This window comes from Oncorhynchus mykiss, chromosome 18 (assembly GCF_057628025.1).
Source record: "Oncorhynchus mykiss isolate SJ-2025 chromosome 18, ASM5762802v1, whole genome shotgun sequence".
In the NCBI taxonomy this organism is placed as follows: domain Eukaryota; kingdom Metazoa; phylum Chordata; class Actinopteri; order Salmoniformes; family Salmonidae; genus Oncorhynchus; species Oncorhynchus mykiss.
This window is the reverse complement of record NC_143039.1, coordinates 59366797-59391228: the sequence shown is the minus strand read 5'-3', so window position 1 is coordinate 59391228 and position 24432 is coordinate 59366797. Positions and strand designations below refer to the sequence as shown.

The 24432-nt window shown below is 42.9% G+C and overlaps 1 protein-coding gene across 2 annotated transcripts in view; it reads right to left on the bottom strand.

Moving 5' to 3' along the window:
- Positions 1-24432, bottom strand: part of LOC110496472 (adenylate cyclase type 2) — a 98239-nt gene that overhangs the window by 5550 nt on the left and 68257 nt on the right. For both annotated transcript variants that reach the window (XM_036953052.2, XM_036953050.2), the window contains exons 18-24: positions 14956-15140; positions 13915-13999; positions 5440-5598; positions 5087-5233; positions 4131-4238; positions 3517-3631; positions 3178-3302 (exon numbers count right to left, since the gene is read on the bottom strand). In XM_036953052.2, coding sequence (XP_036808947.1) covers positions 3178-3302; positions 3517-3631; positions 4131-4238; positions 5087-5233; positions 5440-5598; positions 13915-13999; positions 14956-15140 — 924 coding nt within the window. The remainder of the gene's footprint in view (positions 1-3177; positions 3303-3516; positions 3632-4130; positions 4239-5086; positions 5234-5439; positions 5599-13914; positions 14000-14955; positions 15141-24432) is intronic.

Below are 24432 nucleotides of genomic sequence, written 5' to 3'. Positions count from 1 at the left end.
GTAGTTTGCCCCCGGTGATGCGTTGTGCAGACCTCACTACCCTCTGGAGAGCCTTACGGTTGTGGGCGGAGCAGTTGCCGTACCAGGCGGTGATACAGCCCGACAGGATGCTCTCGATTGTGCATCTGTAGAAGTTCGTGAGTGCTTTTGGTGACAAGCCAAATTTCTTCAGCCTCCTGAGGTTGAAGAGGCGCTGCTGCGCCTTCTTCACGATGCTGTCTGTGTGGGTGGACCAATTCAGTTTGTCTGTGATGTGTACGCCGAGGAACTTAAAACTTACTACCCTCTCCACTACTGTTCCATCGATGTGGATAGGGGGGTGTTCCCTCTGCTGTTTCCTGAAGTCCACAATCATCTCCTTAGTTTTGTTGACGTTGAGTGTGAGGTTATTTTCCTGACACCACACTCCGAGGGCCCTCACCTCCTCCCTGTAGGCCGTCTCGTCGTTGTTGGTAATCAAGCCTACCACTGTTGTGTCGTCCGCAAACTTGATGATTGAGTTGGAGGCGTGCGTGGCCACCCAGTCGTGGGTTAACAGGGAGTACAGGAGAGGGCTCAGAACGCACCCTTGTGGGGCCCCAGTGTTGAGGATCAGCGGGGTGGAAATGTTGTTGCCTACCCTCACCACCTGGGTGCGGCCCGTCAGGAAGTCCAGTACCCAGTTGCACAGGGCGGGGTCGAGACCCAGGGTCTCGAGCTTGATGACGAGCTTGGAGGGCACTATGGTGTTAAATGCCGAGCTGTAGTCGATGAACAGCATTCTCACATAGGTATTCCTCTTGTCCAGATGGGTTAGGGCAGTGTGCAGTGTGGTTGAGATTGCATCGTCTGTGGACCTATTTGGGCGGTAAGCAAATTGGAGTGCGTCTAGGGTGTCAGGTAGGGTGGAGGTGATATGGTCCTTGACTAGTCTCTCAAAGCACTTCATGATGACGGAAGTGAGTGTTACGGGGCGGTAGTCGTTTAGCTCAGTTACCTTAGCTTTCTTGGGAACAGGAACAATGGTGGCCCTCTTGAAGCATGTGGGAACAACAGACTGGGATAGGGATTGATTGAATATGTCCGTAAACACACCAGCCAGCTGGTCTGCGCATGCTCTGAGGGCACGGCTGGGGATGCCGTCTGGGCCTGCAGCCTTGCGAGGGTTGACACGTTTAAATGTTTTCCTCACGTCGGCTGCAGTGAAGGAGAGTCCGCATGTTTTACTTGCGGGCCATGTCAGTGGCACTGTATTGTCCTCAAAGCGGGCAAAAAAGTTATTTAGTCTGCCTGGGAGCAAGACATCCTGGTCCGTGACGGGGCCGGTTTTCTTTTTGTAATCCGTGATTGACTGTAGACCCTGCCACATACCTCTTGTGTCTGAGCCATTGAATTGAGATTCTACTTTGTCTCTATACTGACGCTTAGCTTGTTTGATTGCCTTGCGGAGGGAATAGTTACACTGTTTGTATTCGGTCATGTTTCCGGTCACCTTGCCCTGATTAAAAGCAGTGGTTCGGGCTTTCAGTTTCACACGAATGCTGCCATCAATCCACGGTTTCTGGTTTGGGAATGTTTTAATCGTTGCTATGGGAACGATATCTTCAACGCACGTTCTAATGAACTCGCTCACCGAATCAGCATATTCGTCAATGTTGTTGTCTGACGCAATACGAAACATATCCCAGTCCACGTGATGGAAGCAGTCTTGGAGTGTGAAATCAGATTGGTCGGACCAGTGTTGAACAGACCTCAGCACGGGAGCTTCTTGTTTTAGTTTCTGTCTGTAGGCAGGGATCAACAAAATGGAGTCATGGTCAGCTTTTCCGAAAGGAGGGCGGGGCAGGGCCTTATATGCGTCGCGGAAGTTAGAATAGCAGTGATCCAAGGTTTTGCCAGCCCTGGTTGCGTAATCGATATGCTGATACAATTTAGGGAGTCTTGTTTTCAGATTAGCCTTGTTAAAATCCCCAGCTACAATGAATGCAGCCTTCGGATAAATGGATTCCAGTTTGCAAAGAGTCAAATAACGTTTGTTCAGAGCCATCGATGTGTCTGCTTGGGGGGGAATATATACGGCTGTGATTATAATCGAAGAGAATTCCCTTGGTAGATAATGCGGTCGACATTTGATTGTGAGGAATTCTAAATCAGGTGAACAGAAGGACTTGAGTACCTGTATGTTGTTATGATCACACCACGTCACGTTAACCATGAAGCATACGCCCCCGCCCCTCTTCTTACCAGAAAGATGTTTGTTTCTGTCTGCGCGATGTGGAGAAACCAGTTGGCTGCACCGACTCCGATAGCGTCTCTCCAGTGAGCCATGTTTCCGTGAAGCAAAGAACGTTACAGTCTCTGATGTCCCTCTGGAATGCTACCCTTACTCAGATTTCATCAACCTTGTTGTCAAGAGACTGGACATTGGCGAGAAGAATGCTAGGGAGTGGTGCACGATGTGCCCGTCTCCGGAGTCTGACCAGAAGACCGCTCCGTTTCATCCTTTTACAAAGTCGTGTTTTTGGGTCGTCGGCTGGGATCCATTCCGTTGGCCTGGTTTGAAAGGCAGAACACAGGATCCGCTTCGCGAAAGTCATATTCTTGGTCGTACTGATGGTGAGTTGACGCTGCTCTTATGTTCAGTAGTTCTTCTCGACTGTATGTAATGAAACCTAAGATGACCTGGGGTACCAATGTAAGAAATAACACGTAAAAAAACTAAAAACTGCATAGTTTCCTAGGAACGCGAAGCGAGGCGGCCATCTCTGTCGGCGCCGGACAGGATCTCTGTGGTAAATTCATATTAATAACTGGAGACTTAATCAGGAAAGGAGAATAGTCAAAGAGATAAGTTCATAGTGGCTTCGACTATATTGTATAGTTCTGCATTATTATATATCTACATTTGCATAACATCTGCTCTGTACCTGTATACCGTTCTCATTAACCTTGATCTATTTCTGCAGCGACACCTAGTGGTATAACATAAAACTGCATGGAGCTACTGTAGCAGTGTTTCCCCAAGGGTGCACATTTTGGGTTTTGTCCTAGAACTACACTGCTGATTCAAATAATCAAAGCTTAATGATGAGTTGATTATTCGAGTCAGGTGTGTAGTGCTAGGGAGAAAAAGAAACAAGATAGAGTTTGGGAAACTGCTGTAGCATTACTATTCGTATAACTGTATTAATTGAGTACCTGTATTTTTCCCAGTACCCCAGTACTCTCCATCCTGCTGGCCACATTAACACTGTTACCCCAGATATCATACTGAGGCTTTTGAGCTCCGATCACCCCCGCAATCACCGGACCATGGTTTATCCCTGACACAACCAGGAAGAAGGGTTAGAGGTCACATGTAAGACAGAGTCGGACTGTACCAATTACACTATACCTCTCTCTCTCTCTCTCTCTCTCTCGCCCTCTCTCTCTCTCTCTCTCTCTCATACACACACGCACACTCTCTCTCTCTCTCTCTCTCTCTCATACACACACGCACACACTCTCTCTCTCTCTCTCTCTCTCTCTCTCTCTTACCGACTCGTAGCCTGAAGTCATTGAAAGAGTGTTTGTTGATAACGTCTAGTTTCCCGACCAGAGCGAAGGCAAACTCCATCATTGTGCCAATGTGCATGTACTGACGGTCATGTTCCTGAGAGAGAGAGTAGAAGATTGAGTGAGGGAGAAAGAAAAAATGGAAAGGAACAGAGAGAGGAAAGAGAGACGAGGAAGACAGAAAAGGACAAGAGAGAAGAGGGGGGTAGAGGAATGGAGAGAGAGGGAGAATCATTCAGTTGTTTAGCACCATCACACAACTTTAAACCTGTAATTGGAGGTGAGTTGATGCTGTAGCTGAGTTTGATCATTTCTGTGGGTTTAAAATACAGTATATGTCATCCAGTTCCCACCATGTGTGTATATGTGTGTTTGTGAATTAATTATAGAATTACATATTTTTCTTCTGGTGTTCTCTGCTGTGTGTGTGTGTGTGTGTGTGAGTGTGTGTGTGTGTGTGTGTGTGTGTGTGTGTGTGTGTGTGTGTGTGTGTGTGTGTGTGTGTGTGTGTGTGTGTGTGTGTGTGTGTGTGTGTGTGTGTGTGTGTGTGTGTGTGTGTGTGTGTGTGTGTGTGTGTGTGTGTGTAAAAGATGTACCTGTGTGTATTCAGGTCCAGGTGTTGCGTTGAGACCAGTAGCAGCCATATAAGTGCTGCCAATAGTCTTTATCTTCTCCACCCCGCTGAACTTAGGCTTGGACAGCAGCTGTCACACACACCGAGAGAGAGAGAGAGAGAGAGAGAGAAAGAGGGTAGAATTTAGCCTTGGACAGCAGCTGTCACACACACAGAGAGAGAGAGAGAGAGGGTAGAATTTAGCCTTGGACAGCAGCTGTCACACACACAGAGAGAGAGAGAGAGAGAGAGAGAGAGAGAGGGTAGAATTTAGCCTTGGACAGCAGCTGTCACACACACAGAGAGAGAGAGAGAGAGAGAGAGAGGGTAGAATTTAGCCTTGGACAGCAGCTGTCACACACACAGAGAGAGAGAGAGAGAGAGGGTAGAATTTAGCCTTGGACAGCAGCTGTCACACACAGAGAGAGAGAGAGAGAGAGAGAGAGAGAGAGGGTAGAATTTAGCCTTGGACAGCAGCTGTCACACAGAGATAGAGAGAGAGAGAGAGAGAGAGGGGGTAGAATTTAGCCTTGGACAGCAGCTGTCACACACACAGAGAGAGAGAGAGAGAGAGAGAGAGAGAGAGAGGGTAGAATTTAGCCTTTGACAGCAGCTGTCACACAGAGATAGAGAGAGGATGGAATTTAGCCTTGGACAGCAGCTGTCACACAGAGATAGAGAGAGGATGGAATTTAGCCTTGGACAGCAGCTGTCACACACACAGAGAGAGGGAGAGGGTAGACAATTAGCAAGAACACTGTAACGAGGATGTTACAGACAGTTTGGTTACAGATTTGTTCCTGTTATCAGTGAGGATGCTCTGTATTGTCTAACATCTGGTTATGATCAGTAGTAACGGATGTGATATTACTGTGACACATTCTACAACAGCCCAACACACAGATGTGATTAGTAGCCAATAAGGACAGAGTAACTCACCTCGTCAAAGTCAGCGATGATCTCGTTGAGGAGTCTGAGACATTCCAGGCCCTCCTTGTTGACATCTGACTCTGTGTAGAACTCCTTAAAGTCTGGGATGGAGGCGAACATCACACACACCGACTCATACGACTGGTGGTACAGATCCTGGAGAAACAAGCACACAGACAGAGGTCAGTGGAATGGATCTATGCTACTGGTTCCATATAGGGTTAGAATGTGTGGTTCTAAAGTTAGTTCTAGAATGCATTTACTTTGTGTCTTCTTTGAAGAATTTTAGAATGGGAATGTGCTTCGATCTATGATTCTGAGTTCTCAAGGTTCTGATGTCCTGTGAATGGTTGCTGCCTCACCTCGTTCTTCCAGTTACGTCCCAGGAAGTGTTCTGCAACATGGGCCGGTAGAACGTTCTCTAGTAGAACCCTGTTCAGGTTCTCCATGGTCTCAATCTCCTCACACTCTCTCTTGAACTTGTCCCTCCACAGGAAGTCCAACCTACAGTAATATTCATTCTGTTAACAGGAGGACACAGAGACGGTAAAGATATGATGGTCATAAAGTATTTATAAATCATTTGACTTTACTCTCTGAAATGACTACGCTTTCATTTGCTGAACAGATCAAGTTAATTAAAATGAGACTGGACTTGACTCAGTGCTGACTAGACTTCTGAAACAATGAAAGAATTGAAAACGGAACACAAGGGTCAATGTGCTGCTAGGTCAAACAAGTCGTTCTCAAAGTGTTTTTTAAAACGTTTATTGTCCACTTGGAGAGTCACTGCTTCAAGCTACACCTGTAATCTATAACTGTTCCTCTCACACATTCTCCTAACTTTAACGACATGGAAAAAATTAGGGGCATTTTCCTCCCCCATAGACCTACAATACTCCTACAGTCAACTAATCATCCCCCTTCCATCCAAAATTGAGATAATCTGATGGCAGAATAAGAGACTCTGTCCCAAATGGGACCCTTTTCTCTATATAGCGCACTGCTTTTGACAAGGGCCCTGGTCAAAACTACTGCACTTTTATAGGGATTAGAGTGCCGTTTGGGACATAGAACTATCTCACCAACTGGCCCTTGAGCATGATTTGTATTGATGGAAAATGAGCGCTCCGGTAAAAAGACAACGAAGCAGAGGATAGCAGCTTCACTCCAGGAAACGCTGAGCACCAAGCCTGATTAGCATAAAGTATAGGTGTTGGTTTCTCATTGGTTATTTGTGAGATGGTGGTCAAAACACCCCGGTGTGTGTGTGTGGGTGTATGTGTGTATGTTTGTGTCTGTGCCCTGTATTAGAGCTTATGGGCCGGCGTTTATATACGTGTGTGTGTGTGTGTGTGTGTGTGTACTAGTTAGGTCATCCTTGCGAAGAGTTGAGAAAGCCTAGTAACTAGGTCAGGCAGGAACAGTGGTATTATGAGAGGCTGTTTAGAAGGCAATGATGATGCTTAATTAATGAATCATTAATCTGTTTAATTCATCATTACCTCAGGCTTAGAGCCAGATGCTGCAAGGGAGAGACTATTTAACACCCCCAGAAAATATTTGAAATAAACAAAGGCTTACAATTGTAAAATCGTTTAAAATACAGCTAACCAAATACTGCAATTCAATTAAACATGTACTTCATCCCCAAAACACAGCCCCTACCCTACTGGTGACTTTAACCCAGTTTGACAACAGGGGGAACTGTATGGGCTGGCTCTTGTCCACTGGGAATGGTATATCTGGGTACACAAAACTGTCTCTGAAAACCTCTGATGGATGGTACTCCAGAGCAGTGGCTTTGGCAAACATATGATGATGGCAGGGCCAAATTTAGGCACTCAAATCATCATTTCATTATCATAAAAGCATAGCCTATCCTATACCCTAGACAGCAAATTCTCCAATGTTAAATCATCACTGACATCAGGCCTTAAAGTTACATTATGCTGGCTTGTAAAGTGATATGTTATTCCTATTGAAATACAGACAGCGTTAGCACATCCTACATCTTTATTCATCTGCAGCCTGCCTCCGAAATAACAGTCAGGGGAAGGAATATTAAGAAAGGAGACGACCTAAACCACTTCAACTGTAACAGCCACTTCAGCAACGGATGCAATAAATCTAACTAACTGATTGAATTAGTTGAGAAAACTCTGTTATTTGTCTTTGTGTAGCATACGATTAATAAATCAATCAATGTACATGTAAAAACACAGATATGAATTCAAAACAAAATTATAGCTGCAGTAGAGCACGCTGTGAAATTAGATCATGATGGGCGAAGTTTTGATGGGAACATTTTACTCTCCACTCAACACTGGTTATTAACACTAACACTGGGGTTCTTTTACACCTGTGTTAATTTAACTCCTGAATCAACACTAGAAATGTTACACTGAAAAATCAATACAAGGTAACACTGGCCAATTTGCTGTGTACTTTAATCGATCGCACACAACAAACCATCTAGTAAGTGATTTCACATTACAGATAAAAGGTATTGTAGGCCTACGTTAATCCACGAGTCTTGCTCTTAAAATGCGACTCACATAGACCTACACATAATAAACCACTGAGACTAGAACATAATGGCCTGATATAACAGTAATAATCACAATAGGCAGTCATAGCCTACAGTGCCTTCAGAAAGTATTCATACCCCTTGACTTTTTCCACATTTTGTTGTGTTACAGCCTAAATTCAAAATGGATTAAATTGTTTTTTTTCCTCACCCATTTACACACAATACCTCATAATGACAAAGTGAAAATATGTTTTTAGAAATGTTTGCAATTTATGTTAGAATTACTTTTGGCAGCGTTTACAGCTGAGTCTTTCTGGGTAAGTCTCAAAGAGCTTTGCACACCTGGATTGTACAATATTTGAAAATGTTTCTTTAAAAAGATCTTAAAGCTCTGTCAAGTTGGTTGTTGATCATGGATAGACAGACATTTTCAAGCCTTGCCATAGATTATGAAGCTGATTTAAGTCAAAACTGTAACTGCCCTTCACGAACATTCAATGTCGTCTTGGTAATCAACTCCAGTGTATATTTGGCCTTGTGTTTTGGGTTATTGTCCTGCTGAAAGGTGATTTCGTCTCCCAGTGTCTGTTGGAAAGCAGACTGAAACAGGTTTTCCTATAGCACTTAGCTCTATTCTGTTTATTTTTATCTTAAAAAAACTACTACTCGGTGATGTGTTGAGTTTTGCCCCAAACACAACTCTTTCCATTCAGGACATAATGGTCATTTTTTTTGCCACATTTTTTTTGCAGTTTTAGCATTAATTTAGTATTGTGGAGTAAGTACAATGTTGTTGATCCATCCTCAGTTTTCTCCTGTCACAGCCATTAAGTTCTGTAACTGTTTTAATGTCACCATTGGCCAGTTGGTGAAATCCCTGAACGGTTTCCCTCCTCTCTGGCAAATGAGTGTCTTTGTAGTGACAAATACTTGTGTGTGTGGGGTACAGAGATGAGGTAGTCATTCAGAAATCATGTTAAACACTATTATTGCACTCAGAGTGTTGTCCATGTAACTTATTATGTGACTTGTTAAGCACATTTTTACTCCTGAACGTATTTAGACTTGCCATTACAAAGTTGAATACTTATTGACTCAACTTTTAATTCTTAATTAATTAGTAACAATTTCGAAAAACATAATTACACTTTGACATTATTGGGTATTGTGTGTAGGACAATGACACAAAATCGCATTTTAATCCATTTTAAATTCCGGCTGTAAAAGACAACAAAATGTGAAAAAAGTTGAGATCACTGAGCCAAAATGCAAGCCGAGTGCAATTCTCTGCTGGGCGCTTGAGATCAAGTGTGCCTACAATGTATTTTAAATGACCAAGAGCCTATAGGGCCTAACTATAATGCATGGGCAGAGAAGCACAGGGCAATGATCTATTTCCAATTAAATTCAATTCCCCAAAATCATAGGCTATTTACATTGACTGTAAATAAATATTGTTTCATGCATTTGCCCATTTTCTCCATGTCCCTTATATTTCAAAACTTGAGTCTCAAGCTGGGCTATATGATAACACTGGTCAGAGGTCAGTTGTTGTAACTAGGTAATATGATAACACTGGTCAGAGGTCAGTTGTTGTAGCTAAGCTATATGATAACACTGGTCAGAGGTCAGTTGTTGTAGCCTACTACTTGCGAGGCACATCAGAGCTCCCGAGTGGCGCAGTGGTCTAAGACGCTGCATCTCAGTGCAAAAAGCGTCACTACAGTCCCTGGTTCGAATCCAGGCTGTATCACATCCGGCCGTGATTGGGAGTCCCATAGGGCGGCGCACAATTGGGCCAACGTCGTCCAGGTTTGGCCGGGGTAGGCCGTTATTGTAAATAATAATTTGTTCTGAACTGACTTGCCTAGTTAAATAAATAAATAAATAAAATAAAAATGTTGCTGAAGTAACTGTTTTTTTATTTCACTGGAGTGGAGGATGGGACAGAGTGCGAGTTGAAGTGGGGAGGCGTGTTCCGTGGTTTCTAACAGTGTGGAATTAAAACAGTGTTGTAGTGCTGATTGTTGTCTCTGAATGTCCTGAAACTCTCTTTAAGGCCCCCGATTAGATCAAAGCAATCAATCACTGATATCAAATAACTTGGCAAATGCGAGAACATCCTCTCTATACACAGTCTCTAGAAATGTTTTTACTGTGAGATTTGTTTGGCCATTTTACTTGTTTTTGCCAGCCAAGTTGGCTAGTGAGTCTTAGCTAGCTAGCTAACGGTGTGTAGCCCACACAATGTACCCTAGTCTACACAGGGGGAGCTACTGTTTACTGCACATGGTATCACTGCAAAGTTAAACGTGCCAGAACCCGCCCATTCTTCTGAAATTGATACGCTGATTGTTTCGTCCCCCCCCCCCACCGGTAAACAATCACAAGCATAATAAAAATGCCTTACATAGACCTAAATGAAATAGATTTTTATTTAAACATGTCCTTGAGTATCCTGAAAAGCATCTGCTAAATAAAATGTATTATTATTATCAATATACAGTGAGCTCCAAAAGTATTGGGACAGTGACATTTCTTTGTTTGTTTTGGCTGTGTGCTTCAGAAATGTGAAATGATACAATGACTATGAGGTTAGTGCAGACTGTCAGTTGTCATTTGAGGGTATTTTACTCCATAAGGGGTGAACCGTTTAGAAATTACAACTCCTTTTGTACATAGTCCCCCATTTTAAGGGACAAAAAGTATTGGCACAAATTAACTTATACAGTACAGTGTCTTGCAAAAGTATTTATCCCCCTTGGTGTTTTTCCTATTTTGTTGCATTGCGACCTGTCATTTAAATAGATTTTTATTTGGATTTCATGTAATGGACATAGACAAAATAGTCAAAATTGGTGAAATTAAAATGAAAAAAATGACTTGTTTCAAAAACTTCAAACAAATAAAAATCTGAAAAGTGGTGCGTGTATGTGTATTCACCCTATTTGTTATAAAGCCCCTAAATAAGATCTGGTGCAACCAATTACCTTCAGAAGTCACATAATTAGTTAAATAAAGTCCACCTGTATGCAATCTAAGTGTCACATGATCTGTCACATGAGCTTAGTATATATAAACCTGTTCTGAAAGGTCCTAGAGTCTGAAACACCACTAAGCAAGCGGCACCATGAAGACCAAGGAGCTCTCCAAACAGGTCAGGGACAAAGTTGTGGAGAAGTACAGATCAGGGTTGGGTTATAAAAAAAATATCAGAAACTTTGAACATCCCATGGAGCACCGCTAAATCAATTATTAAAAAATAGAAAGAATATGGCACCACAACAAACCTGCCAAGAGAGGCCCGCCCACCAAAACTCACGGACCAGGCAAGGAGGGCATTAATCAGAGAGGCAAGAAAGAGACCAAAGATAACCCTGAAGGAGCTGCAAAGCTCCACAGCGGAGATTGGAGTATCTGTCCACGGGACCACTTTAAGCCGTACACTCCACAGAGCTGGGCTTTACGGAAGAGTGGCCAGAAAAAAGCCATTACTAAAATAAAAAAATAAGCAAACACATTCGGTGTTCACCAAAAGGCATGTGGGAGACTCCACAAACATATGGAAGAAGGTACTCTGGTAAGATGAGACTAAAATTGAGCTTTTTGGCCATCAAAGAAAACACTATGTCTAGCGCAAACCAAATACCTCTCAACTTGAAGGAGCTGGAGCAGTTTTGCCTTGAAGAATGGGCAAAAATCCCAGTGGCTAGATGTGCCAAGCTTACAAAGTGTTGACTTTGGGGGTGGGGGGGTGAATAGTTGTGCACGCTCAGGTTTTCTTTTTAAAATATTTATTTATTTATTTATTGTTTGTTTCACAATAAAAAATATTTTGCACCTTCAAAGTGGTAGGCTTGTTGTGTAAATCAAATGATACAAACCCCTCCCAAAAATATATTTTAATTCCAAGTTGTAAAGCAACAAAATGCCATGGGGTGTGAGAACTTTTGCAAGCCACTGTAGTCATACGCTTAGCATTTGGTCCCATGTTCCAATTACGCCATGACTACATCAAGCTTGTGACTCTACAAACTTGTTGGATGAATTTACTGTTTGTTTAGTTTGTGTTTTAGATGATTTTGTGCTCAATTTAAACTAATGGTAAATAATGTACTGTGTCATATTGGAGTCACTTTTACTGTAAATAAGGAGAGGTTAGCATATCTTGGGTATTCGTGCCTCTCTAACTTAGGTAAAAAGACAAATAATGTCCCGTTTGGAACACTGACACATAGAGCAATCAATCAGATTGGTTGGGCCTGGCTCCCCAGTTGGTGGGATTGTACCCACCCATGCCCACCCAGACCCACCCATGCCCACCCAGACCCACCCATGCCTACCCAGACCCACCCATGCCCACCCAGACCCAACCATGCCCACCCAGACCCACCCATGCCTACCCAGACCCACCCATGCCCACCCAGACCCACCCATGCCTACCCAGACCCACTCATGCCTAAGCCCCTGCCTCAGTGAAGAGACAGTACAACACCCTCCATCTTGCTGTCTCTCTCTGTCCTCCATCTGTGTGAATTAATGAGTTATATTTTCACCTGCTACCATTGAAGCAGGCTGAAGTCAGAAGTTATATAGTCAGTACATAGCTATCACATAGATACTACATAGTTAACACATATTTAGTACATGGTCCATAGCTACTGGTGATTCTCTGATCCACCTCTACGCAGACGTCCCCATTCTGTATACTTCTGGCCCTTCTTTGGACACTGTGTTAACAAACCTCCAGATGAGCTTCAATGCCATACAACTCTCCTTCCGTGGCCTCCAACTGCTCTCAAATGCAAGTAAAACTAAATGCATGCTCTTCAACCGATCGCTGCTCGCACCTGCTTGCCTGTCCAACATCACTACTCTGGACGGTTCTGACTGTGTGGACAACTACAAATACCTAGATGTCTGGTTAGACTGTAAACTCTCCTTCCAGACACATATTAAGCACCTCCAATCTAAAACTAAATCTAACAACAAAGCCTCCTTCACGCATGCTGCCAAACATACACTCGTAAAACTGACTATCCTACCGATGCTTGACTTCGGCGATGTCATTTACAAAATAGCCTCCAACACTGTACTCAGCAAATTGGACACAGTCTATCAGAGTGCCATCCGTTTTGTCACCAAAGCCCCATATACTACCCACCACTGTGACCTGTATGCTCTCGTTGGCTGGCCCTCGCTTTATATTCATAGCCAAACCCACTGGCTCCAGATCATCTATAAGTCTTTGCTAGGTAACGCCCCTCCTTATCTCAGCTCACTGGTCACCATAGCAGCACCCACTCGTAGAGCGCGCTTGTTACGGTGCGTGAATGAGGACCCAAAAGCGAATTAACTTAAACAGAGCTTCTTTAATAACCAAACATAGGTAGGCTCAGATGGACCGGCAGATTCCGACAGGACAGGACAAGGTTACAGCAAACATGACGATAGTCTGGTTCAGGCATGAACACAACAAATAAGAATCCGACAAAGACAGGAGCAGAAACAGAGAGAGATATAGGGACCTAATCAGAGGGAAAAAGGGAACAGGTGGGAAAAGGGGTGAATGAGGTAGTCAGAGAAAACAAGGAACAGCTGGGGGAAAGAGGGACAGAAACGGTAACCTAGTACGACCAGCAGAGGGAGACAGGGTGAAGAGAAACAGGAACAGGACACAACATGACAATACATGACAGCGCTCCAGAAGGTATATCTCACTGGTCACCCCCAAAGCCAATTCCTCTTTTGGCCGCCTTTCCTTCCAGTTCACTGCTGCCAATGACTGGAACGAATTGCAAAAATCACTGAAGCTGGAGACATTAAGCACCAGCTGTCAGAGCAGCTCACAGATCACTGCACCTGTACATAGCCCATCTGTAAATAGCCCATCTGTAAATAGCCCATCTGTAAATAGCCAATCCAACTACCTCATCCCCATACGTTTTTTTTTTTTTGCTCCTTTGCATCCCAGTATCTCTACTTGCACATTCATCTTCTGCACATCTATCACTCCAGTGTTTAATTGCTAAATTGTAATTATTTCACTATGGCCTATTTATTGCCTTACCTCCCTTATCTTTCCTCATTTACACACACTGTGTATAGACTTTTCTATTGTGTTATTGACTGTATGTTTGTTTATCCCATGTGTAACTCTGTGTTGTTGTATGTGTCAAACTGTTTTGCTTTATCTTGGCCAGGTCGCAGTTGTAAATGAGAACTTGTTCTCAACTGGCCTACCTGGTTAAATAAAGGTCAAATGTTTAAAAAATAGCTATAACAGGTTTAACAGGTACTGTACCTGTCGTGCTAACACCAGTAGAGTGATGAAGAAGATGAAGAGAGAAACAGAACCCATCGTCTTCAGATCCTTTAGAATGCCTGGCCTGAGGAGAGAGGGATGAGAGAGAGAGAGAGAGAGAGGGATGAGAGAGAAAAAGAGGAAAGAATGAAAACAAAACAATTCAAGTCTTTCACCACCATAAAGTGCACTCTCTCTCTCTCTCTCTCTCTCTCTCTCTCTCTCTCTCTGCTCTCTCTCTCTCTCTCTCTGTCTGTTTGTCTCTCTCTCTCTCCCTCTCTGCTCTCTCTCTCTCTGTCTGTTTGTCTCTCTCTCTCTCTCTCTCTGTCTCTGTCTGTCTGTCTCTCTCTCTCTGTCTCTCTCTCTGTCTCTGTCTGTCTCTCTCTCTGTCTGTCTCTCTCTCTGTCTCTGTCTCTGTCTCTGTCTCTCTCTCTCTCTGTTCTCTGTTCTCTCTCTCTGTCTCTCTCTCTGTCTCTGTCTCTGTCTCTGTCTCTGTCTCTGTCTCTCTCTCTCTCTGTCTGTCTGTCTCTCTCTCTCTCTCTCTCTAACCGTCATTCATATCAGCAAAATAAATTCCACTCTATGAAGACAAAAACCCAATATCATAGAACCTGTCAGTCATGATCCGAACAACAATTACCCCGGCAACCGAGTTCTATTCCATAGTGACAACTTTTGATTGACAGTTGAAAGGAATAGTGCTTTGACAGACATTCCCTAATGACTTTGTCCGTGGCTCTGAATCCTGGCCTATTATTGCACAAATCACAGTAAGGGAAGAAACAGTGTTAACAGTGTGTGGGTGGGTGGGTGGGTTGGTTGGTTGGTTGGTTTCTGTGTGCTTGTGTGTGCATGTGTGTGTGCCTCAACCCTACACACACATGCACAGTCATTCCCTGAAGGCTGTATGTCTATGGCTTCTACCCTATATATTACATCAGGGCCGAAGGAAAGGAGCATTGTGTTAATAACAGGGTTTTCATAAAAGGAAAGATGTCTCTCTAGCCTGTTCAGTGTGTGTGCATGTGTTTGTGTGTGTACCTGTCCAGTGTCTGTGTGCTATAGAGTGCAGTACTGTATCCGTCCAGCAGGTGTGCGTGTGTCTGGAGGATGATGATGTTGTAGGTCACCACGGCAACTAGCATGACAACCATCTTCAGCTCGTAGTTGATCCTCAGGAACACAGAACATGACACCAGACCCAGGATACAACAGTAGATAAAATACTACAGTGAGAGATACAGAGGGGTGGAGAGAGAGAGAGCACAAGAGAGAGAGCAAGAGAGAGAGAGAGAAAATGAGAAAAGGAGGGTGGAGAAGGAGGGTGGGAGTGAGAGAGAGAGAGAAAAGGGGGAGAGGGGAGAAAGAAAGAGAGAGAGAGAGGAGGCGGGAGAGGGTGGATGGGAGAGAGAAGAGAGGGAGAAAGAGGAGGGGAGAGAAGGGATGAGAAGTCAATAAAATATTTTATATCCAATCTTTTGAGATGATATGCAGTGCCTTCAGAAAGTATTATAATGTCAATGTCAATGTGGATGTCAATGTGGAATTATGATTTTAGAAATTCTTACAAATGAATTAATAATGAAAAGCTGAAATGTCTTGAGTCAATAAATATTCAACCTCTTTGTTATGGTAAGCCTAAATAAGTTCAGGAGTAAAAATGTGTTCAATAAATCACATAATAAGTTGCATTCATTCACTCCGTGTGCAATACTTGTGTATGATTTTTGAATGACTACCTCATCTCTGTACCCCACATAATAATCTTAAAGTTCCCTCAGTCGAGTAGTGAATTTCAAACACAGATTCAACCCCAAAGACCAGGGAGGTTTTCCCAATGATTTGCCAAGAAGGGCACCTACTGGTAGATGGGTAAAATACAAAGCAGACATTGAATATCCCTTTGAGCATGGTTTAGTTATTAATTACACTTTGGATGATGTATCAATACACCCAGTCACTACAAAGATACAGGTGTCCTTCCTAAATCAGTTGCCGGAGAGGAAGGAAACCGCTCAGGGATTTCACCATGAGGCCAATGGTGACTTTAAAACAGTTACAGAGTTTAATGGCTGTGATAGGAGAAAGCTGAGGATGGATCAACAACATTGTAGTTACTCCACAATACTAACCTAAATGACAGAGTGAAAAGAAGGAAGCCCGTACAGAATACAAATATTCCAAAACATGCACAAGGCACTAATGTAAAATTGCAAAAAATGTGACTAAGAAATGTACTTTATGCCCTGAATACAAAGCATCATGTTTGGGGAAAAACCAACAGAACACATCACTGAGTACCACTCTTCATATTTTCAAGCATGGTGGTGGCTGCATCATGTTATGGGTATGCTTGTCATCGGCAAGGACCAGGGAGTTAAAATAAATGGAATGGAGCTAAGCACAGGCAAAATCCTAGAGGAAAACCTTGTTCAGTCTGCTTTCCAACAGACACTGAGAGACAAATTCACCTTTCAGCAGGATAATAACCTAAAATAAGGCCAAATATACACTGGAGTATATTACCAAGCCAACATTGAATATTCATGAGTGGCCTAGTTACAGTTTTGACTTAAATCCGCTTGAAAATCTATGGCAAGACTTGAAAATGGCTGTCTCGCAATTATCAACAACCAACTTGACAGAGCTTGAAGAACTTTCAAAAATAATAACGTGTAATTATTGTACAATCCAGGTGTGCAAAGCTCTTAGAGACTTACTCAGAAAGACGCACAGCTGTAATCGCTGCCAAAGATAATTCAAACATGTATTGACTCTGGGGTGTGGATACTTATGTAAATGAGATATTTCTGTATTTCATTTGAAATAAATGTGAACTTTGTCATTATAGGTTATTTGTTGGAGATAGGTGAGAAAAACATGTATATCTAATCCATTTTGAATTCAGGCTGTAACACAACAAAATGTGAAATAAATCAAGGGATATAAAATCTTTCTGAAGGCTCTGTAGACAGATGGAGAGAGTCAAACAATAGACTAGACTCTACTTTATGAGTCTACATTAGCAAGCCATAACAACAGTTCCTCCCAAAAATGTCCAGTCAACATTTCCCCCCCCCCAAAACTATAATGGACATCATATATCCTGGCCTATAAAAAATGGAATATGGCTCTTTATGGGCTGGGGGAGTATTATGGTCCATTAAGGGCGAGCTGGGCCAACACAGGGCAATGGTTCATAACAAGTTACTGAACTAGAGGAAGGATGGTAGGGAGTGAAAGAAGGACGGAAGGAAGGAAGGAAGGAAGGAAGGAAGGAAGGAAGGAAGGAAGGAAGGAAGGAAGGAAGGAAGGAAGGAAGGAAGGAAGGAAGGAAGGAAGGGTCAGCAATAAAGAGCGAAGTATATAGTATAACTGAATATGTGGAGAGCAGTGAATCAGGACTAGCTATTACTGGCTGAAGAGGGTAAACACCATTCATTTAGAAGATATGAGAAATGGGTCCGGGCTATTAGCAAAGAGAGGTGTCTCTATTAGCAAAGAGAAGTGAAAAAAAAGAGAGAAAAAATAAAGGAATAATACTGATGCAGAAAATAGAGGGAATTGGCTCCCAGTCAAGACTAATGGTGAAGGGAGATGTGTGAATGAAAGCCTGAACTAGAAGTAGGGGCCACATTAAATCAGATTGCGGGCTGTGAATGGCCACAGGAGCATATGCATCAGTGGTGAAAAGTGGATAACCACAATTATTCAAAAGAAATGGGTTCAGTGTATAAAGAAAAACTATTTATAAAATGGGGGATGAGATTGAGGTGTTGGACACTATGGAGGAGGGTCATGATGTGTAAGATATTATTGTTAACTATTAGATAAAGTTGTACACAGAAGGTACAAAATAAAAATGAAAACTGTGTATGAAAATGGACTGGATCTGTTCATACATTTTTTTCAGTTCACATGAGTTCCTTGAGGTGTAAAACATCAGAAATGAGCTTGTCAAGCCCTATTCAGCAAGGCTGTTCTTTAGTGCTGATAAACACTAAATCAATACTAAATCTCAGGAGAACAGAGTTTTTGCTTCCTACAGACAGAGATGATCTTGCCACAGACGTAGCTAGGAGTGAGTGATTATGTAGGCTGTGTGTGAAGTGTGTGAAGCAAGGTGGGAAGACTAGGGCTGTCGCACAAGTAATTCAAACGCAATTGAGGGAAAAACAGTTGTGACACCACACCAGATGCAAGCCAGTTTCCCATGAACTTGAACTACTTTTGACTATTAAGATGAAGGAGAGGAGACACGGAGAGGAAGCCACTTTATACTGTTGAGATACTATCCAAGTCAAAAAACAAGGCCACTTCTAGAGCCCTCTCAGTGTCACCACGACACATTGACAGCAGCACAGTGTCTCTCAGTTCTCTGTCAGCTGTTGTAAACCTGCTGTGAAAACACACAGAGTAGATCAACAGTCTACAGTCTACACAGTCACACACAAACGGATTGATTGTGATTGATGTAACGCAACGTTTATGATAGACGATGTAAACAAACATTACTTTTGTGGCCCTGGTTAAAGAAATATGAGTGTTGACTTTAAATGGTTTACAAAGGAGGGACTTTTCTACTATGAACTAATAAAAACGGAACGCTAGTGACGAACACTAACTTAATGAAATCCAATATTTGGAACCATGGAATAATCCCCAAAATTCAGACTCTTCCTGAAAGGAAAGCAAAAGCTAATTTTTCACCTGAAGTATTATAAATATTTGAAACCCAGGTATGACCCAGAGTAGATGTTAGTGGCGTAGCCAGACATTAGTTGGGTGAAAAAAAAGTACCAATATATACAGTACCAGTCAAAAGTTAGGACACACCTACTCATTCAAGGGTTTTTCTTTATTTGTACTATTTTCTGCATTAAAAAATAATAGTGAAGACATCAAAACCATGAAATAACACAAATTGAATCATATAGTAACTAAAAAGTGTTAAACAAATTAGATTATTCAAAGTAGCCACCCCTTGCCTTTGATGACAACTTTGCACACTCTTGGCATTCTCTCAACCAGCTTCATGAGGAATGCTTTTCCAATAGTCTTGAAGGAGTTCCCACATATGCTGAGCACTTACTGTCTGCTTTTTCTTCACTCCGCAGACCAACTCATCCCAAACCATCTCAATTTGGTTGAGGTCGGTTGATTGTGGAGGCCAGGTCATCTGACGCAACACTCCATCACTCTCCTTCTTTGTCACGTAGCCCTTACACAGTGTGTTTTGGGTCATTGTCCTGTTGAAAAACAAATGATAGTCCCACGAAGCGCAAACCAGATGGGATGGCGTATCGCTGCAGAATGCTGTGGTAGCCATGCTGGTTAAGTGGGCCATGAATTCTAAATAAATCACCAACAGTGTCACCAGAAAAGCACCCCCACACCATCACACCTCCTCCATGCTTCACGGTGGGAACCACACATGCGGAGATCATCCGTTCACCTCCTCTGTGTCTCCCAAAGACACGGCGGTTGGAACCAAAAATCTCTAATTTGGACTCATCAGACCAAAGGACAGATTTCCACCGGTCTTATGTCCATTGCTCGTATTTCTTGGCCCAAGCAAGTCTCTTCTTATTATTGGTGTCCTTTAGTAGTGGTTTCTTTGCAGCAATCTGACCATGGCCTGATTCACACAGTCTCCTCTGAACAATTGATGTTGAGATGTGTTTGTTACTTGAACTCTTTGAAGCATGTATTTGGGCTGCAATCTGAGGTGCAGTTAACTCTAATGAACTTATCCTCTGCAGCAGAAGTAACTCTGGGTCTTCCTTTCCTGTGGCGGTCCTCATGAGAGCCAGTTTCATCATAGCGCTTGATGGTTTTTCCAAGTTCTTGAAATGTTCAGTATTAACTGACCTTCATGCCTTAAAGTAATGTATGTTTCTCTTTGCTTATTTGAGCTCTTCTTGCCACAATATGGACTTGGTCTTTTACCAAATAAGGCTATCTTCTGTATACCACCCCTACTTTGTCACAACACAACTGATTGGCTCAAACGCATTAAGCTGTCATCAAGGCAAAGGGTGGCTACTTTGAAGAATCTAAAATCTAAAATATATTTGGATTATTTAACACTTTTTTTGGTTACTAGATGATTCCATATGTGTTATTTCAAGAAAAACACTGGAACGAATAGGTGTGTCCAAACGTTTGACTGGTACTGTATTTTTTAGGAGAGGAAACAGCTAATCTCATGCTATTCTACACATTTTGCCATGAGACTGAGAGAAAATGATGCTGTTTTATAGCCAATCACATGCTATTCTACACATTTTGCCATGAGACTGAGAGAAAATGATGCTGTTTTATAGCCAATCTTATGCTATTCTACACATTTTGCCATGAGACTGAGAGAAAATGATGCTGTTTTATAGCCAATCACATGCTATTCTACACATTTTGCTATGAGGCAAAGCGAACATATTGCATTTTTAAGCTAATTAAAGTTCAAATATACTGTAGGTGTGTTTACTGTGATAAAGGCACTGGATTATGATCTGTCTTGTTTGCTAAATGAACAAATGAAGTAGGCAGTGGCATGGTGTATATAGTCATAGAAGCACAGTGACATGGTGCATATAGTCATAGAAGCACAGTGACATGGTGCATATAGACATAGAAGCACAGTGACATGGTGCATATAGTCATAGAAGCACAGTGACATGGTGCATATAGCCATATAAGCACAGTGACATGGTGCATATAGTCATAGAAGCACAGTGACATGGTGCATATAGCCATAGAAGCACAGTGACATGGTGCATATAGCCATAGAAGCACAGTGACATGGTGCCTATAGCCATAGAAGCACAGTGACATGGTGCATATAGCCATAGAAGCACAGTGACATGGTGCCTATAGCCATATAAGCACAGTGACATGGTGCATATAGCCATAGAAGCACAGTGACATGGTGCATATAGCCATAGAAGCACAGTGACATGGTGCATATAGCCATATAAGCACAGTGACATGGTGCATATAGTCATAGAAGCACAGTGACATGGTGCATATAGCCATAGAAGCACAGTGACATGGTGCATATAGCCATAGAAGCACAGTGACATGGTGCATATAGCCATAGAAGCACAGTGGCATGGTGCATATAGCCATAGAAGAACAGTGACATGGTGCATATAGCCATAGAAGCACAGTGACATGGTGCATATAGCCATAGAAGCACAGTGACATGGTGCATATAGCCATAGAAGCACAGTGGCATGGTGCATATAGCCATAGAAGCACAGTGACATGGTGCATATAGCCATAGAAGCACAGTGACATGGTGCATATAGCCATATAAGCACAGTGACATGGTGCATATAGTCATAGAAGCACAGTGACATGGTGCATATAGCCATAGAAGCACAGTGACATGGTGCATATAGCCATAGAAGCACAGTGGCATGGTGCATATAGCCATAGAAGCACAGTGACATGGTGCATATAGTCATAGAAGCACAGTGACATGGTGCATATAGCCATAGAAGCACAGTGACATGGTGCATATAGCCATAGAAGCACAGTGACATGGTGCATATAGCCATAGAAGCACAGTGACGTGGTGCATATAGTCATAGAAGCACAGTGACATGGTGCCTATAGCCATATAAGCACAGTGACATGGTGCATATAGCCTTAGAAGCACAGTGACATGGTGCATATAGTCATAGAAGCACAGTGACATGGTGCATATAGCCATAGAAGCACAGTGACATGGTGCATATAGCCATAGAAGCACAGTGACATGGTGCATATAGCCATAGAAGCACAGTGGCATGGTGCATATAGCCATAGAAGGACAGTGACATGGTGCATATAGCCATAGAAGCACAGTGACATGGTGCATATAGCCATAGAAGCACACTGACATGGTGCATATAGTCATAGAAGCACAGTGACATGGTGCCTATAGCCATAGAAGCACAGTGACATGGTGCATATAGCCATAGAAGCACAGTGACATGGTGCATATAGTCATAGAAGCACAGTGACATGGTGCATATAGTCATAGAAGCACAGTGACATGGTGCCTATAGCCATATAAGCACAGTGACATGGTGCATATAGCCTTAGAAGCACAGTGACATGGTGAATATAGTCATGGAAGCACAGTGACATGGTGCATATAGTCATAAAAGCACAGTGACATGGTGCCTATAGCCATATAAGCACAGTGACATGGTGTCTATAGCCATAGAAGCACAGTGACATGGTGCATATAGTCATAGAAGAACAGTGACATGGTGCCTATAGCCATAGAAGCACAGTGACATGGTGCATATAGCCATAGAAGCACAGTGACATGGTGCATATAGTCATAGAAGGACAATGACATGGTGCATATATTCATAGAAGCACAGTGACATGGTGCATATAGCCATAGAAGCACTGTGACATGGTGCATATAGTCTTGGAAGCAGAGTGACATGGTGCATATAGCCATAGAAGCACAGTGACATGGTGCATATAGTCATAGAAGCACAGTGACATGGTGCATATAGCCATAGAAGCACAGTGACATGGTGCATATAGTCATAGAAGCACAGTGACATGGTGCATATAGTCATAGAAGCACAGTGACATGGTGCATATAGCCATGGAAGCACAGTGACATGGTGCATATAGTCATAGAAGCACAGTGACATGGTGCATATAGCCATAGAAGCACAGTGACATGGTGCATATAGTCATAGAAGCACAGTGACATGGTGCATATAGCCATAGAAGCACAGTGACATGGTGCATATAGCCATAGAAGCACAGTGACATTGTGCATATAGCCATAGAAGCACAGTGACATGGTGCATATAGCCATAGAAGGACAGTGACATGGTGCATATAGACATAGAAGCACAGTGGCATGGTGCATATAGTCATAGAAGCACAGTGACATGGTGCATATAGTCATAGAAGCACAGTGACATGGTGCATATAGCCATAGAAGCACAGTGACATGGTGCATATAGCCATAGAAGCACAGTGACATGGTGCCTATAGCCATAGAAGCACAGTGACATGGTGCATATAGCCATAGAAGCACAGTGACATGGTGCATATAGCCATAGAAGCACAGTGACATGGTGCCTATAGCCATAGAAGCACAGTGACATGGTGCATATAGCCATAGAAGCACAGTGACATGGTGCCTATAGCCATAGAAGCACAGTGACATGGTGCATATAGCCATAGAAGCACAGTGACATGGTGCATATAGCCATAGAAGCACAGTGACATGGTGCATATAGCCATATAAGCACAGTGACATGGTGCATATAGTCCTAGAAGCACAGTGACATGGTGCATATAGCCATAGAAGCACAGTGACATGGTGCATATAGCCATAGGAGCACAGTGACATGGTGCATATAGCCATAGAAGCACAGTGGCATGGTGCATATAGCCATAGAAGCACAGTGACATGGTGCATATAGCCATAGAAGCACAGTGACATGGTGCATATAGCCATAGAAGCACAGTGACGTGGTGCATATAGCCATAGAAGGACAGTGACATGGTGCATATAGCCATAGAAGCACAGTGACATGGTGCATATAGCCATAGAAGCACACTGACATGGTGCATATAGTCATAGAAGCACAGTGACATGGTGCCTATAGCCATAGAAGCACAGTGACATGGTGCATATAGCCATAGAAGCACAGTGACATGGTGCCTATAGCCATAGAAGCACAGTGACATGGTGCATATAGCCATAGAAGCACAGTGACATGGTGCCTATAGCCATATAAGCACAGTGACATGGTGCATATAGCCATAGAAGCACAGTGACATGGTGCATATAGCCATAGAAGCACAGTGACATGGTGCATATAGCCATATAAGCACAGTGACATGGTGCATATAGTCATAGAAGCACAGTGACATGGTGCATATAGCCATAGAAGCACAGTGACATGGTGCATATAGCCATAGAAGCACAGTGACATGGTGCATATAGCCATAGAAGCACAGTGGCATGGTGCATATAGCCATAGAAGAACAGTGACATGGTGCATATAGCCATAGAAGCACAGTGACATGGTGCATATAGCCATAGAAGCACAGTGACATGGTGCATATAGCCATAGAAGCACAGTGGCATGGTGCATATAGCCATAGAAGCACAGTGACATGGTGCATATAGCCATAGAAGCACAGTGACATGGTGCATATAGCCATATAAGCACAGTGACATGGTGCATATAGTCATAGAAGCACAGTGACATGGTGCATATAGCCATAGAAGCACAGTGACATGGTGCATATAGCCATAGAAGCACAGTGGCATGGTGCATATAGCCATAGAAGCACAGTGACGTGGTGCATATAGTCATAGAAGCACAGTGACATGGTGCATATAGCCATAGAAGCACAGTGACATGGTGCATATAGCCATAGAAGCACAGTGACATGGTGCATATAGCCATAGAAGCACAGTGACGTGGTGCATATAGTCATAGAAGCACAGTGACATGGTGCCTATAGCCATATAAGCACAGT